The sequence below is a fragment of the Plodia interpunctella genome, chromosome Z, assembly GCF_027563975.2.
Source record: "Plodia interpunctella isolate USDA-ARS_2022_Savannah chromosome Z, ilPloInte3.2, whole genome shotgun sequence".
Taxonomy (NCBI): Eukaryota; Metazoa; Arthropoda; class Insecta; order Lepidoptera; family Pyralidae; genus Plodia; species Plodia interpunctella.
The window spans coordinates 10,571,041-10,586,722 of NC_071324.2; the positions used below are offsets into that span (position 1 = coordinate 10,571,041).

Here is a 15,682-nt window from a genome sequence, read left to right on the forward strand (position 1 = left end):
CGTACCTGTGTAGTTGGCACTGCGTTGCGTGAACGCGGTTTGATGGTTTGAAGTATATACATTCTTTGGATTTCACATCATTTCTACATAGTCTAGACTATACCTTTTTTCTCCTGCGGCAGGACCGTGTGTAGGCCACTTTATCATACGTCAATCAAATCAATCTCGTCGTAGGTACTATTTGGTAGGTACCTACATCTGAGGAAAAGAAAAAAGTGCTTCGAATCTCCAACAAAATCAACAGAATTTTTACCTACTTTCTAGAAAAGATCACTTCCTATTAAAATAGCATCAAAACCGTCAAACTTTAAATTTTTTAGCCCTGATGTATTAGTAAATATGTGCCAATCTTTGAGAATTGTTTACTTGTGAAAAGGAATAGGTAATATAGGTAGGTAGTGGTTGTTGGTGTTTGGTAGTCACTGATAACAAACAGGGCTGGGCCTTCTCTCTTTTGTTTATTTCGGACTCCATAGACATGGAATCGGAACATCAGCCAAAATTAAGTCCTATAAGGGCTTTCCAAGGTGAGTGGAAAATCATGGCGATATATTTGTTTGTTGAGGGTATATACATAAGTATTAGTAATAGTAACGTGTTTTGTGACATGTACAGCCCTCCATGGAGTGTCAGCTGAAGAAGATCCTTACACAAGCCTCTCGGAGTACCACGACTATGAGCCTAGGTTGGAATTTGATGATTCTGAACTAACACAGGCACCAGGATTAGGTGAGTACTAAATAACTACATTAATTTTTTTTTCTATTTTTAAACTTGTCATTGTAACTACAGAGAAGTCATTGTAACTACAGAGAAATGGTTATCCAAGTCCATTTAATAGGTATGAGTACTTTTAAACACTATTTCAAAAAAGCATTTAAAAGCACCTTGACAAAAAGTCAGTCAAGTTGCTATGCATCTGAACAGTTTTCAGTTTTTATTTTCTGGTTGGGGACACCAGCATAAGCAAAAGATGGATGCTTATCCTCCAACCTAATAATTCATTCATGTTCCTATTGTGCCTATTTCACCCAGTGCTGTAAGACAAGGCTTCATACTCAATTTCATTATTATAGGTAAACATGAAGTGTACCCTGTAGGTTTTGATTTGATTTCCTATTGTATATGAACCATAAATGCTCATCTTTTTGTAATATTATCTTACAAGTTTGGATTTTTTTGCAGTGGAATGTCTAGAGTATCCAGATTCCAGAGTTTTAGATTTAAATGTCAACTCGATACCATTAAGCATTCATGAGAGGGATTTTTATGTTTTGGAATATAGAATATATAAAATATTACTAAGGTATCTAGACAAATAAGTGATTATACTGATTATTGTGTTAATGTTTGTCAGATTTTGTTCAAGTTGTCTATAGTGGCAACTAACCTGACGGCTATCCCTATCTTGTGACAAGTAAGATGCATACAGAGATAGGGAATATATCAATGTTCAGGCTTCCTCACTAATCCTTTTGTTTTGTTTTTAAATTTGTGATCAATCATGGATTTTAAGCAGGTTGTTTGGTTTTGCATTAAGGGCTTTCTTCAGTGGTGGCAGCCTTTCTTAGAATCTGGAGGCAAGCCATTGGATGTTATATCTTTTCAGTCTCTTTATGAGATAATACTATTCTATTACATTGATAGTAGTTAATTTTATTAGAGTTAAATTGAGACATGAACAAACAAAGGTTGTTATGGTGGCTTGTTCATCCCATTTATTTTTACTTTCTAAGGATAAGGACACAAGTGATAAAAATCCACCTTGGATCGATAAATATAACAATTTAACGAAAATTTGATTTTGAAACCTTCTTTTATTTAAAGATATGCCTGACATGTGTCTAGTCTAATGATGAGAAATTAATAATGGAACATTGACAAACAAGTTGATGGGTTTGATATTGTTATGTTCGAAATAACAATTAATTGTGTATAAATAAAACACGCTAAGTAGCTGTTGTCAGTGTTGTGTATTGGCGGTAAAAACAAAGTGAAGTAATGTCACATTAAGTGTCAACATGAAGCCACAGACTATACACATTTTATCTATTAATAAAGTGAGCAAGTACTAGGCCAATATATAACATATCTCCTCCCCAAGTATAAGACGTGACAAAACAGTACCCATTATTGATATATGTTAAATATTTAACAATCTAACTAAAACTCACTACACAACAAGAAATGAATAATTAACTTCCATATAATCATTAACATCTCTATTGACTATTTACTAGTTACAATATATAATCAACACTTGAAGAGGTACTAGGTCTCTGATAGGGAATCTTGGGCTGTGTGGATAATTTATTTCGAATTTTTCCTGCATTGGATGAAGGTTCTGCAGCGAAAGGCTGTGCAGTAAAAGGGATGCCTAGCATCTCAGCCCACTGGTCTGCATCAGGGATCTCAATAATGCTTTCAGTTTCAACATCCATTGCCTCTGTCTCTCCGTATGTCGTCTCTGTACTTTCCATATTACTTTCATTATTATCTTCAGGCTTTCTCAAAGATATAACTTGATCCATATGCCGATCAATCACTCCTCCATCACTATCTCTCCTAATTTGATAACTTGAAGGTCCACTTTTACCAATAACAACTCCTGGTGACCATCTTGGGCCTTCATTTCTATAATTCCTGTACATAATCTTCCGTCCCACATTAGTTTCTCTATGTTTCTGTTTGCTATTATTCTCTATTTGGTAATCCCTTTTCTTAGCTATTATATTTTCAGGATGTATGGTATCAAGAATAGTACGCAAACGTCTCCTCATCAAAAGCTCTGCCGGAGTTCTATTTGTCGAAGTGCAAGGTGTCACTCGTAATCCCAATAATAAATTCGGTATTTTAATATCCCATGTAGTAGGTTCTAATTTTTTTAACTTGTCTTTGACGGTCTGTACCATTCTTTCCGCCAGTCCATTAGTTGCTGGATGGTATGGAGCAGTTGTAATATGACGAATATTGTTAGCTCTTAGAAAATCTTCCATCTCTGCAGATACAAAAGATGTGCCATTATCAGAAACTAATACTTCACATAGTCCATGGGTGGCAAATGTTAATCTTAAATGTCGAATTACTGTAGCAGAAGTTGTATTATTTACCATAAATATTTCTGGCCATCGAGAATATGCATCTACGAGAATCAAAAAATATTTATTTTGGAAGGGTCCAGCAAAGTCAATATGCACTCTTGACCATGGCCGCACTGGTGTTATCCATTCATGTGTAGATTTAGGGGGCATATGACGATGTTCTAGACAGGTCTTACAACCACTCACTAATGATTCAATGTCATCATTGAGACGTGGCCACCACACATAACTTCTGGCCAAAGATTTAGTTTGGACGATTCCACTGTGTGTCTTATGTAAAATTTGCAATGTTGTTTGACGTAGAGATTTAGGAATCACTACACGACAGCCCAAAGGTATACAGTCTTCTTGTACTGACAATTCTGCACGTTTCAGCCAATAAGGATGTAGGTCCGATCTACCTTCTTTGGCTGGCCAGCCCCTCTGTATATAATAAATCACCTGGAGCAATGTTGCATCCAACTTAGTTGCCTTGGCAATGTCTTCAGGTTGGAATGGAAAATCCTTGGGTGTTTCTGCCATCAGCAAAACGTCACATAACTGGGTTTCTGGCTCTTCTGGAACGGGTCTGGGCCAACGACTCAAACTATCCGCATTACCAATCTGTGGGCCTGGTTTATAAGTTATATCATAGTCATGCATAGACAAAGCAATGGCAATCCTTGTTAATCTTGGTGAAATCATATTAGACATTGGTTTTTTTGGGTCAAATATGCCCAACAAAGGTTTATGATCAGTAATTATACAAAAATTCCTGCCCACAAGGTAGTTATGGAATTTAGTTATGCTGAACATGATAGAGGTGGCTTCCTTATCAAGTTGTGAGTACCGCCGTTCATGCACATGTAATGTTCTCGACGCCATGGCTATAGGTCGCTCCTGATCATCTTCAAATTTGTGTGACAAAACTGCTCCAACTCCATACTCAGAACTGTCGCATGTGAGAATCAAAGGTTTGTTTAAATCATAATGTACTAATGTCAAATCGAAAGTAATTTGATTTTTTGCAGTATCAAATGCCGATTGTTGCTCTGTTGTCCATTTCCATGGGTTATTAGAGTCTAAAAGCCGGTGTAGTGGCTCCAGTAATGTGGCCTTGTTTCGGATGAATCTTTCATAAAAATTGTACAGTCCTAAGAATGCTTGCAATTCTTGTTTATTTTTAGGCGCTGGTGTATTTACAATAGATTCAACTTTACTTTTTGCTGGGTGTATGCCTTCAGCATCTATAACAAAACCTAAGAATTCTACTTTCTCTTTTGCAAACTTGCATTTATTTTTATTAAGCCGCAGGCCAGCCTTTTCTATTCGATCTAACACAATGTCTAATCTATTTAACATTTCTAGCACAGTACACCCACATATAATTATGTCATCGATCAGTATTGCTACTCCAGGTATCCCTGCCAATAGAGAAGTCATCAAACGTTGAAATATGCCTGGACAAGCCTTAACTCCAAATGCCAATCGATGTACAGTATATAAACCTTTGCATGTGTTCAGTGTTAACAACTTTGCAGTGCTCTCATCTACCGTCACTTGTGTGTACGCCCTGTCTAAGTCTAATGTTGTAAAAATTTTACCTCCTGCTATTGTGGCAAATACTTCATTGGCTGTAGGCATGGGATAGGTATCAGACTCCGTTGCCTCATTGACAGTACTACGATAGTCTCCACATAATCTGATTTCACCAGACTTTTTTATGATAGGTACAACAGGTGTTGCCCAGTTAGCAAATGATGTTGGTCTCAATACTCCTTCATTTTCTAATCTATCTATTTCTTTTTCTACTCTTTCTTTAATAGCAAATGGCACTGGACGCGCTTTGAGAAACTTTGGAGTTGCTCCTGGCTTCAGATGTATAGTCACTGGATGTCCACGATAAGTACCAAGACCCTCTTTGAAAACCGCTTTATACTTGTCAAATAAATTTTCTATTGTATCATCCTCGTGCGATACAAAATTAACATTCATAGTAATGTTCAATGGTTCGAACCAATTACGCCCCAGTAAATTGGGTCCACAACCCTTGGCAATGACAACTGAGAGATCTTGTTTATGTTCTTTGTATGTTACAGGTAATGTTGCCTGTCCAACAATTTTGACTGGTGTCTCTGTCCAAGTATGTAGTGACAGCGAAACAGGTCTGAGGATGGTGTGTGGCAAAGACTTACAAATTGTGGACCAAGACTTTTCATTTAATATGGAGAAACTAGCCCCTGTATCCACTTGCATACGGACGGATGTATTGCCAATTAACACTGTTATTTCATAGGGTGGCACTCGCTTTAAACCTTGTATGCAATAAATTCCATTTAAATTATCTGCAAATCCTTCTGAAGTGAAGTTAACTTGTTTTGGTGCATTCTTCTTTTTGCTGATACAAATCTTTTCAATGTGTCCCTTTTTCTTGCAAAAATGACAGACAGCATTTAAGAATCGGCATTCTCCTGGATGTTTATCACCACAGCGATAACAAAAACGAGTGTTCAGTTTAGAGTTGACCACATTAATGTCCATTGGCTCAACAACGGACGAAGTCGCCGACGAAGACGGCGCTCCAAGCTCAGTCATTGAAGCAGTCTGGATCATGCGTACATCTCGTCCCGCACTTTCAGCCGCAAACATAGCATCCACTACGTCGTGATAGCGTAAATTGTCCCGTTTTAATAGATCATATTGAAGCTTTTGGTCGCACATTCCACACACAAGTCTATCTCGTAACGTACGCTCTAAGTCCGAAAAATTGCAATATGCACTAATCTTTCTTAGCTCAGCGACATAATCGGCAACTTTCTCGCCACGTTTTTGGTCACGTTTGTAAAACTGATATGACATGGATATTTCATTTGGTTTAGGGCTATAGTGTCTAGTAAGAATTGTTTCCACTTCATTAAAAGTTACATTATTCGCCGTCCGCGGGGTGATAAGCGCCAGCAAAGTCTCAAACACACGAGCACCACACACCGTAAAGAAATTAGCACGCTTAACACTATCCAGAATGACCCCATTAGCCTCAAAACAAAACTTTAGTCTATTTATGTAAACGTCCCAATTGTCCACTTGAGGGTTGAATTCCTCGAATTTTATTGCCTTTGTATTCTCCATTACTAATTTTTAGACTCGTCGCCACTGTTATGTTCGAAATAACAATTAATTGTGTATAAATAAAACACGCTAAGTAGCTGTTGTCAGTGTTGTGTATTGGCGGTAAAAACAAAGTGAAGTAATGTCACATTAAGTGTCAACATGAAGCCACAGACTATACACATTTTATCTATTAATAAAGTGAGCAAGTACTAGGCCAATATATAACAGATATATTGACGCGTTACTATTTGATTTACGTTCAATATTGATATTATAACATATTATATTCCGTGTCAATCTCAACCTTGACATTGGCAAAATCATTGTTTTGGCGAATGATTGAGCCATGAAATTAAAAAAAAAATCAATTTATTTACCTTTGGAACACCTATGTAACTCTCAATATGATTGATGAGATATCTAGATCCTATAATGTACTACTGGTTGTGTTTTGATATTTTTTTATGTATATTGTATGTTACATTCATGAGGCATGTTACAAGGTACACACAAGCTAATCCAAAACCCTGTCATTCACACAGGAGTTAAAATAATAATGAATGTGTGATTTTAGTAATTTCAATAATCATATTTTCAATATTTCTATTCTATTCCAAAATAGAACAAAGTCTCGTTTTCACTAAATATCCTCTAAGATGTGAATAACTTATGCCCACTAGTCAGTGTTGTGTCACTAAACCATATATGTACATATAAACTAGCTGTGCCCCTGGGCTTCGCTCCCGTGGGAATTTCGGGATAAAAGTATCCTATGTGTTATTCCAGGTTATTTTCTACCTATGTACCAAATTTCATAACAATAGGTCCAGTAGATAATGCGTGAAGAGGTAACAAACAAACTTTGTTGCTCATTTATGATATTAGTTGGGATGTAGAAGTCTTTCTGCCTGTCACGTTTTCACGGCAAAACTGCTGGGCCAAAATTTGAAATAGAAATAATGACCCGGGGTCAAACATAGGTCAATTCGATAGAAAAGACAATATAGAGATCTAGTCATAGAGATCCTTATATTAAACTCTAGCATTATTTATGATGTAATCTATAAAATGGGTGCGCGGTCTATCGTTTGTATAACAATTGACAACAGTTACTTTGCCAATCGAAGTACACTGCAGACACAAAATAGATAATAGTGACATGAATGAACCATTTGAATGATACATCTCGGTCTTTACTGCGCTAGCTGCATTGCCTTAAAGTTAGTTTTACAAAAATGTATTGTACTCAATATATTTCTATACTATTATTATAAAGAGGTAAGCGTTTGTGAGTTTGTATGTTTGAGGCTTGGTAATCTCCGAAACCACTGAACCAATTTCAAAACTTCTTTCACCATTGGAAAGGTACATTATCCAAGATTGCTATGGCTACATTTTATCTCAAAATTCCCACATTAAATTTCTTGCATCCTCGTTCTCTGTCTTCGAAACTCTCGCATTTATTAATGATTTCTAAACGAGATAATAATTTCTAAGATTTTATGATTTTTTTTTTTAATATAGCACCACTCCCACCGGAATTGCTGGACATTTCCGATGATTTCCTGAACCACTCGGCCAGTGACGGGACGATTGAAGAAAACTTCGAGGAGGAACTAGCCAGAGCACCCGAAAGTTATGCTGAGGTATTTTTTTCACTATATTTTATTTTGACATGAACATTACAATATTATCAACGAGTTTTAGTGCCGAAAATTTAATTACAATTAATATTTTTATTAGCTTCAGTAAAAGGCGTATGCTTTCATATTTCTCGACGGGCATTTAAAAATCCTCTTAGGTAATTTCAGATATCAGTCGCTAATCAGTTTCTACTGTCGTTGTTGGTCAATCAGCTTCGGAAGAGATTTACATAAATTAACTTCTCATATCTGGATGATATCATGCTAATCATCACACAGATCGCACAGTCTTCCCTCGAAGACAGCTTCGCCGAGCTGAACGGCACTGGGCTAGTGGATGTGGTAGGCGACGACGAGATAGGGCGTCGCATCATTGTCGTCTCGGCGTGCCGCCTGCCACCCAGCAAGGATCTACATCCTGACAGATTGCTAAGGTAACTAATTATAATTGACTTATTATACTAATACTATAAACTACTACTTCGGGTATAGTAAACTATAATAAATTATAACCTAAACTTTCAGGAACCAAATTATCTATTGGTGAAAACCGTATAAAAATCCGTCCGGTAGTTTTTGACAGACGCTACTCTTTTCTTAATATGTAAATATGCGAAAGATTGTGTCTGTCATGCTATCACGGCTAAACCGCTAGACCGATTATAAAAAATTGTATTGATGTAGTTAATGTCCCGAGGGCAAACATAGTGCGGGTGGCACTGCGAAGAATAACATTTTGTGAAAGTTATTGTTTTTATCAGTTTCCTTATCCACAAATTTACACGTTCCAAATAAAATGAAGTGACAAACAATTTTTCTCCATCTATGCGTCTAAGCGCATAAAGAAAAATTTTATATAAAAAAATTAACAATACCTATCAGGGTTTCTCAAAGATTATACGTATTTCTTAGAAGTCGGAGTTATTTCATTGCGACATGGTTTTGTCTAACGTACTAACTACTTATAAATACTTGCTTTGAATTTATTGTTACATATATCAAATGTTATAGTTTTAGAAAGTACTATACCGGAAAAAAACTTAATCAAAGTCCTTTTTCTTGATTTTTTTTTAATATAAAAAAGACCTACATGTATTTAATATCGCCTTAAGTCCAATTATAACAACATGAGAGACTACCTAGGCGAAAATTAAGTTTAAGTAGATAAAAAGTTTAACGAGCTCGTTTGTACTTCCTGCTATTCCAACAAAATTATATTAATAATAATAAAAAAGGTCTGTTCCGTCCAATCAGTAATAATGGTTTCCAGCATTGAAAATTACCTAGAACTACATATCGTCTTTGAATGTAACAGCTGCAAAATTAACTATGCAGAAAGGTATTGCTACTTTTGTTTGAAGTGTTTATTATTAGTTTAAAAATGCACCGGTGTCGCAATTATATTACTAAATACCTTAAACCTTGAACTTAAGGTGTTGATTCAGACAGGAGGTTTCTTTTTAGATTATTTTATTAATCTCTCTATTATCTTCGCGTGTTACCGGTGACTGACATCAACCTTTGGGAATTCTTATCAGCTGCCAAAGCTTTGGAATTATTTATCGAATGTACACTAATGAAAATGTTAGCGATCGCTCACGATAGCTTGGACTTGTCCCACAGCAACTTCTCATAACCTGATTGACATAATGTCTACAAAAATCAATAGCTCGCTAAATAATATATTGACAAATAACACATTTTCTCTATGCATCTTCGGACAAAATTGTGAAATATTTATCAGTTTGATGTGCCATGCCATAATGTATAAATGAAAATCCTTACAGATATCTCATGTTCACGCTCGACAAATATGTGGAGCAAGACTACAGTTTGGTGTACTTCCACTGTGGCCTCAGCAGTAAAAATAAGCCTCCACTGTCTTGGCTGTGGAAGGCTTACAAGGCATTCGACAGGAAATATAAGAAGAATCTGAAGGCGTTATACCTCGTGCACCCAACTAACTTCATACGGATCGTGTGGCAGATGCTTAGGCCTGCGATCAGCGTCAAGTTTGGCAGAAAGATGATGTATGTCAACTATTTGCATGAGCTGAAACAACATCTCAATTTGGATAAACTGTGCATACCAAATACGGTGCTTGAGTGAGTATTTTTATTATTACTTCGCTTTATATTTATTTTTGCAAAGATGATGCGTGAATGTAAAATAATGTAATGTAAACGATTTTTATTTTTTGTTCTTATCCATTCTAATTCATACAAATATTATAAAAAGAAAACATTTGTTTTTTGGTTTTGTTTGTAATGAATCATTATAATATCTTAGGTTTTGTCTTTCTGACGTCAAAACGGGGCATTGTATTAAGCTGGTTCTTTCTATGGAGAGGGAGGTCTATTGTTTATACCGCGTGCAATATCTAGCTTAAATATATTTGGCATGGTTATACTGCACGATTAGCGATTGTCACCTGTTCTCGTTTTCAAAAGTCTCAAAACGCCTATTTAAATTTTACGCCGATATAAAAAAAGGCCAGAGAATTTTCCTTTTGTTACCGCGCCCTGTATCTTAGGTACGTTGTGTGTGTGGGTGGTGTAAATTATTAATACATTTCCTATGCACCTATGTACCCTTGACGTGTTGTAATTTTATTGGAGGTTCTATTTGCCACTTCCATTATACAGTAACGGTCCACTTTGCAAAGACGTAAATTCTCGTATTATTACGTTTTATAATATTTGAACTGTATCTTCGTATTGAAATAATTATTTTGATTGTGTTATTCGTTGCTTCAATTATTTATATCAAAATGAATAATAATTATTTAAAACCACCAGAACGGTACTTGTCGCGTGTGTGTCTTATTTTATGCCGGCTACACATTACCGCAGAATTTAGACTAATACCGAACCGAATGAATGAACACTGCGAGTTTGTATGAGACCGCAATTAATTAAGTATTTACCGCAAAAAAAACAGCAATGTATGCCGAATCCGTCAAAGTTCGTTAAATTGTATCGCGATAATTTATAGCCGGCATTTTAACTCTGTATTTTTCAAAATCCAACAAGTGTGTTATACGTACGTGTATGCTTTGTTTTATCTAGGATAAAATGAAAAAGAAATGTAGGCTTAGCAGGAATTTTATGTGAATACGTTTTCCGAAAGTTTCTGCGTCACGATCACAAAGTAACGTAGTGGTTTTATCCTCTAGATACGATACACTGCTTCTGGCAAAAAATCCTAGAGCCGCGGAAACAGCTCGCTTGTGCCCCGAGCGTGTGGAGAAGACAGGAAACTCAAAATCGACTCCGAAGGAAAGTTTGTCGCCCCCGCGGACGCAACAATTTGGAGTTTCATTGCAATTCGTGACGGAGAACAACGTGGATATGGTTGACTCTATTCCACCAGTCGTGAGGCAATGCGTCGAGTATCTATCGCAGCCCGATGGTAAGGGATAGATTTATAAAAATTTCCCCAGCCCATAATAAGCCTCATAGACGACTAATTTTTATATTATTGTTTTCATTTTTGTCACTAATAAAAATGTCCTGTTTCTAAATGAAGCGGCGGTGAAACAGCATCACATAAAAAAAATTAAAATAAAGTGAATTTGCATCAAGTACTACTGGAATGGGAAAAGCGATAGCTTGTCTTATCCCTCAGCTAAAACAAAAACGAAACGCTTGCGTCACAAAACCCATGATTACTATGATATAATGTAAATTGTTTTTTTTTTCAGCACTCGAAACAGAAGGGATATTCCGTCGTTCGGCGAACATTGCGACGATTAAAGAGCTCCAGAGGGCGTGCAACAGAGGAGAGCCTATAAGCTTCAAGGGTGACCCTCACAACGCAGCGGTGCTTCTGAAAACATTCCTCAGGGACCTGGAGGAACCGCTCATGACGTTCGATCTCTACGACGAGATATTGCAGTTCCAATGTGCGTTACTTCCACTTGTATTAATTACCATATTGTTCCACCACTTTCTGGTTAAAATGTCATATTATAATTTCATATAATATAATCTGATAGATTGACTAACTGCTACATATATACATGACTGAATTACATATATGATGAACTACCCGATTTTTTTTACCAGTCGTCACTATTCAATATTTGTGAAATATATATTTTTTACGTTATATGTTCAACATTATACATGGAAGATATTTTATCAGTAAACAAAAGGCCCTTTAATAAAACAGGCTTCTAAGCTTACATTTCGCGGTCGTTCGCCTCGCGAGTCTACTATTTAGGATTTAATAATTTAAGACACTTTATCTAACATTTGTAGGGTAATTTCATTTTGGATTACTATGTAGCAGTGTAGTCTTCCAATAGATCATTTTAGTATACACACCTGAATAATTGTGTTGTTTGCACTATAATAGTCAAACATTCAATGTTTGTGAAATAAAATTTATGTCAAACATATTTTTTATTGAAATACATTATTTCCAGCCTGGTCTAACCGAGACAAGCCGAGGAAGGTCAAGATATTGATTCTGGAGCGGCTGCCGGCGGAGAACTATCGCCTTCTCAAATACATTTTCCAGTTCCTGTGGAAGGTATGATAATACCTATGTTTTATTTCTCTTTTTAGTCGTTTGTGCTTGAAAATTATTTGTTTATTGTTTGTTTATTTCTCTTTTTAGTCGTTTGTGCCTTTTTGCCTTTGAAATGTTTAGAAGTTTAAATTTATAACAAATACTTGGGGCAAATGCGGTCCCTATCAACTCAACAACAACAACAACAGTATTTGAATGGATTTATTGTCCCTAATTGTTTTCCCAAGATTAGTTAATGATAAGAATAGTGTAATTATATTCTTTGGATCATGTTCATCTGATCACCTGATACGATTCAGGTGAAGAATAAACTTGGTCTACTAGGTTGAAAATGTTATTTATATAACTTTAGTACAAAAACATGTAAAAGGCGGACTTAAAGACTGAGCATTGGCATTTTCTATATATTTTTTTATAATCTACTTTTAATTGATCATTTGATATAGAGGCCTTTACAGCTTTAATATTTCTGACATGTCACGCTATTATTACGTCACTGCGGTGTCAGTATTGTTTTCAACGCAATCGATTCCCAACAGGTACAAGACCGGAGTTGTCTCAACAAGATGACGAGCAACAACCTGGCCGTGGTGTTTGGCCCCAATCTCGTGTGGCCCCCCAATGGCCAAATGTCCCTACAATCCATTGGCCCAATCAACGCATTTACCGATTTCCTACTGGAAAACCAAGAGTCTATCTTTATTCTTTGAATGGAAGACGAGATTCGCGGGGAAGGCTCTAGGCCAACCCCGAGCCGCGCTGGCTCGAAAGAGAAAAAAGAGAGAAATTGTCATTGTATTTAAACAGACACCGTCTATTGTAATATATCTAGGATGGGTAATGATCATTGAGTCATAAGGAAGAAAAATATGTGTAGTTCCTCAGATAACGCTCAGGTTGTTGAAAATAACGAGGTTTTATGTTATTTTAGCTCGCACATTTCATACTATATATGATTTCAGTTCACTTTATCGCATTTTTTTAATACACTTAATTCATGAATTCATAAAATTAATACGTTTTGAATACTTCTAACACCTAAATTATATTAAAAACATTTCTGAAGTACAGTGCAAACACTTGGTACATTTAACTTGTATCAGCATGACATGCGCCGCGGCGAAATCTAACTAGCACACAAATATCATTCATCGCGTTCACTCATATCAATTATCAATCTTATTAATAAACATCGTAAAATCATTCAGTTGGTATCAACCACATCAACTTATCATTCAATATCGTATGGATAAGAAAGAGACCGTACACCTGATCTTATAATAATTAAAATGAACATATCAAAACCGGAGCATTATCAGAGGATGTATTGATGTCGTTATGGCAGAGGCATCATTAAATTTCGCCACATGTTTCTTAGCGAACTAAATTCGGTATCGGTAAATTAGTAGTTCGGTAGATTTACTCGACTGTACAAAAAAAGTGTAATGATTTTAGGATTTTCTTGATGCTTTAACCTAATTGAGATATGTAAGCTTTGAAACCATTTTGTTTTATTTTACTAGACGAATGCCGTCGTGTATTGTGTCTATTCTATATAATGTGTTAATGGTAGTTTTAAGATGTAATTATATAGATCTAAATAAAATATATTTTGTTGTTATTAGGTAGAAATAACTCTTCTTCTTAGCTTGTCGATTAGGTGAATGATATTAGTGAAGACCAATACGCTACCGATGCAGCAGCGAATTAATTTCTTTCAGAAATAACGCTGGAACGGAACTAAAAACAAGACTAAACATCCCCTAAATAGTTATACATATAGCCGTATGCATAGTTACACATATCCCGTTGCACCTGCAACGGCAATCGAAGTATTCCTGTAAATAATTTCGATGTGTCATTGTCGTCTTCTATTAGTTCGCTAAGAAAGTGTCATTGGGATGCAAATCATTAGGGTTTGCGAAAATTTCCCAATTGGATTAAAAATTTAATGTGTTTGAAGAGTGATATTTTTCTAGATGTGATGGGAGATGGCATTTGTGCGCCTAGCCGAGAGCGAACCTAGAGTTCGCGTTTGCTTTGACAAATAAAATGGTAACTATAATGTGTTCTAATATTGGCTGATGGACTAAAACACCAAATTCTAAAAGCGAATATTTTCCTGCCGAATTGGTAGACCGATAGGCGCAATATTTCGCACAATATAACACTCGCTGATACTATCGTCTAGACGTATTTTGCTAGTTAACCTATTACGTCTGAACTGTCAGCGAATGAGAAATTATGATATATACTATATATTCTATTTTGTGTATGTTTCTAGTTAAATATAGGATGTGGGATTAAAATGTAGATTAAATGTCCACTATAAAGGTACTGTCGTGAGGTGGAATCGTTTCCTTTCAACCGCCATTTGCAAAATATTTTTTGTAATATTAAATTTTTACAATCACATTGTATAAATTAGGAAATATCATTGTATATAACTTGGCATACATATGCTATTGTCGAATTTTGGTATTGGGAATCCCTAAGTTTGGATAATGGATTTCAAATCCTTGTTGCACTTTTTATATTATATAATAGTAAGTTTCAAATTTTATACTTTGAAAATAACAATGTATTGTCTACGTATTGTCTATTGATGGCCACAAGTTTATCATAAATGTAGTTAATTCTAAAGTCCAGAGCTTTTATCGGACATGCCAATTTTTAAAAGTGGACAACTACTTTATTGATCTTTAAATAAATGTTAAGGTGATGTAGATCAAGAGCCCACAGAGGCCAGACCTACGTTACGATATAAACAGTAGGGCATGTCTCAAAAGCAGTAAGAACGGCATGTTTTTAGGATTTTTGGGTCATGGTTGACTTAGAAGTATCGGGGTAACAAATGTATATTTTTTGACTTTACTGAGGATATATGGTTCAGATGAGGCAGAGTTCTCACCTGCTTTTGAGACATGTACTGTGTAACGTTGACTTCTGTGTTATAACAAAATGGGTCTCAGGGGCTCTTAGTCTAGCTAATTTACACGACTCAGCAGCAACATCGCTCCCACCTGCCAAAGTAGCAATCATTGAAAAATGAGTTTTAAAGCGTTGTCTGACGTCGTACAGACGACGCTGTAGATCACTTTCAAAGAAATTCTGTCAGTTGGGACCGGTTTAGTACAAATTGACAGTCAGCAATAAACGCGCGGCCAGCTGAGTGATGGATGGGTTAGAAATATAACTTACAAAATAAGATTATGTATAACTCTGTGAATGGGGTTCTTTATTAAAATTAGATTATTGTAAGAATGTATACCAAAAATAACAAAGAATTAGTTTTGTAGTAATAGTATAATT

General features: G+C 35.9%; 1 protein-coding gene across 1 annotated transcript; it reads left to right on the forward strand.

The window, feature by feature from the left end:
• Positions 1-183: 183 nt before the first annotated feature.
• On the forward strand, positions 184-13,810 carry LOC128682937 (rho GTPase-activating protein 1-like). Its single transcript, XM_053768003.2, has 9 exons — positions 184-527; positions 616-729; positions 7,716-7,837; positions 8,114-8,268; positions 9,622-9,939; positions 11,010-11,245; positions 11,538-11,738; positions 12,264-12,370; positions 12,910-13,810. Exons 1-9 carry the CDS (start codon positions 479-481, stop codon positions 13,078-13,080), a joined length of 1,473 nt encoding a protein of 490 aa, XP_053623978.1. The 5' UTR covers positions 184-478; the 3' UTR covers positions 13,081-13,810.
• Positions 13,811-15,682: the final 1,872 nt, after the last annotated feature.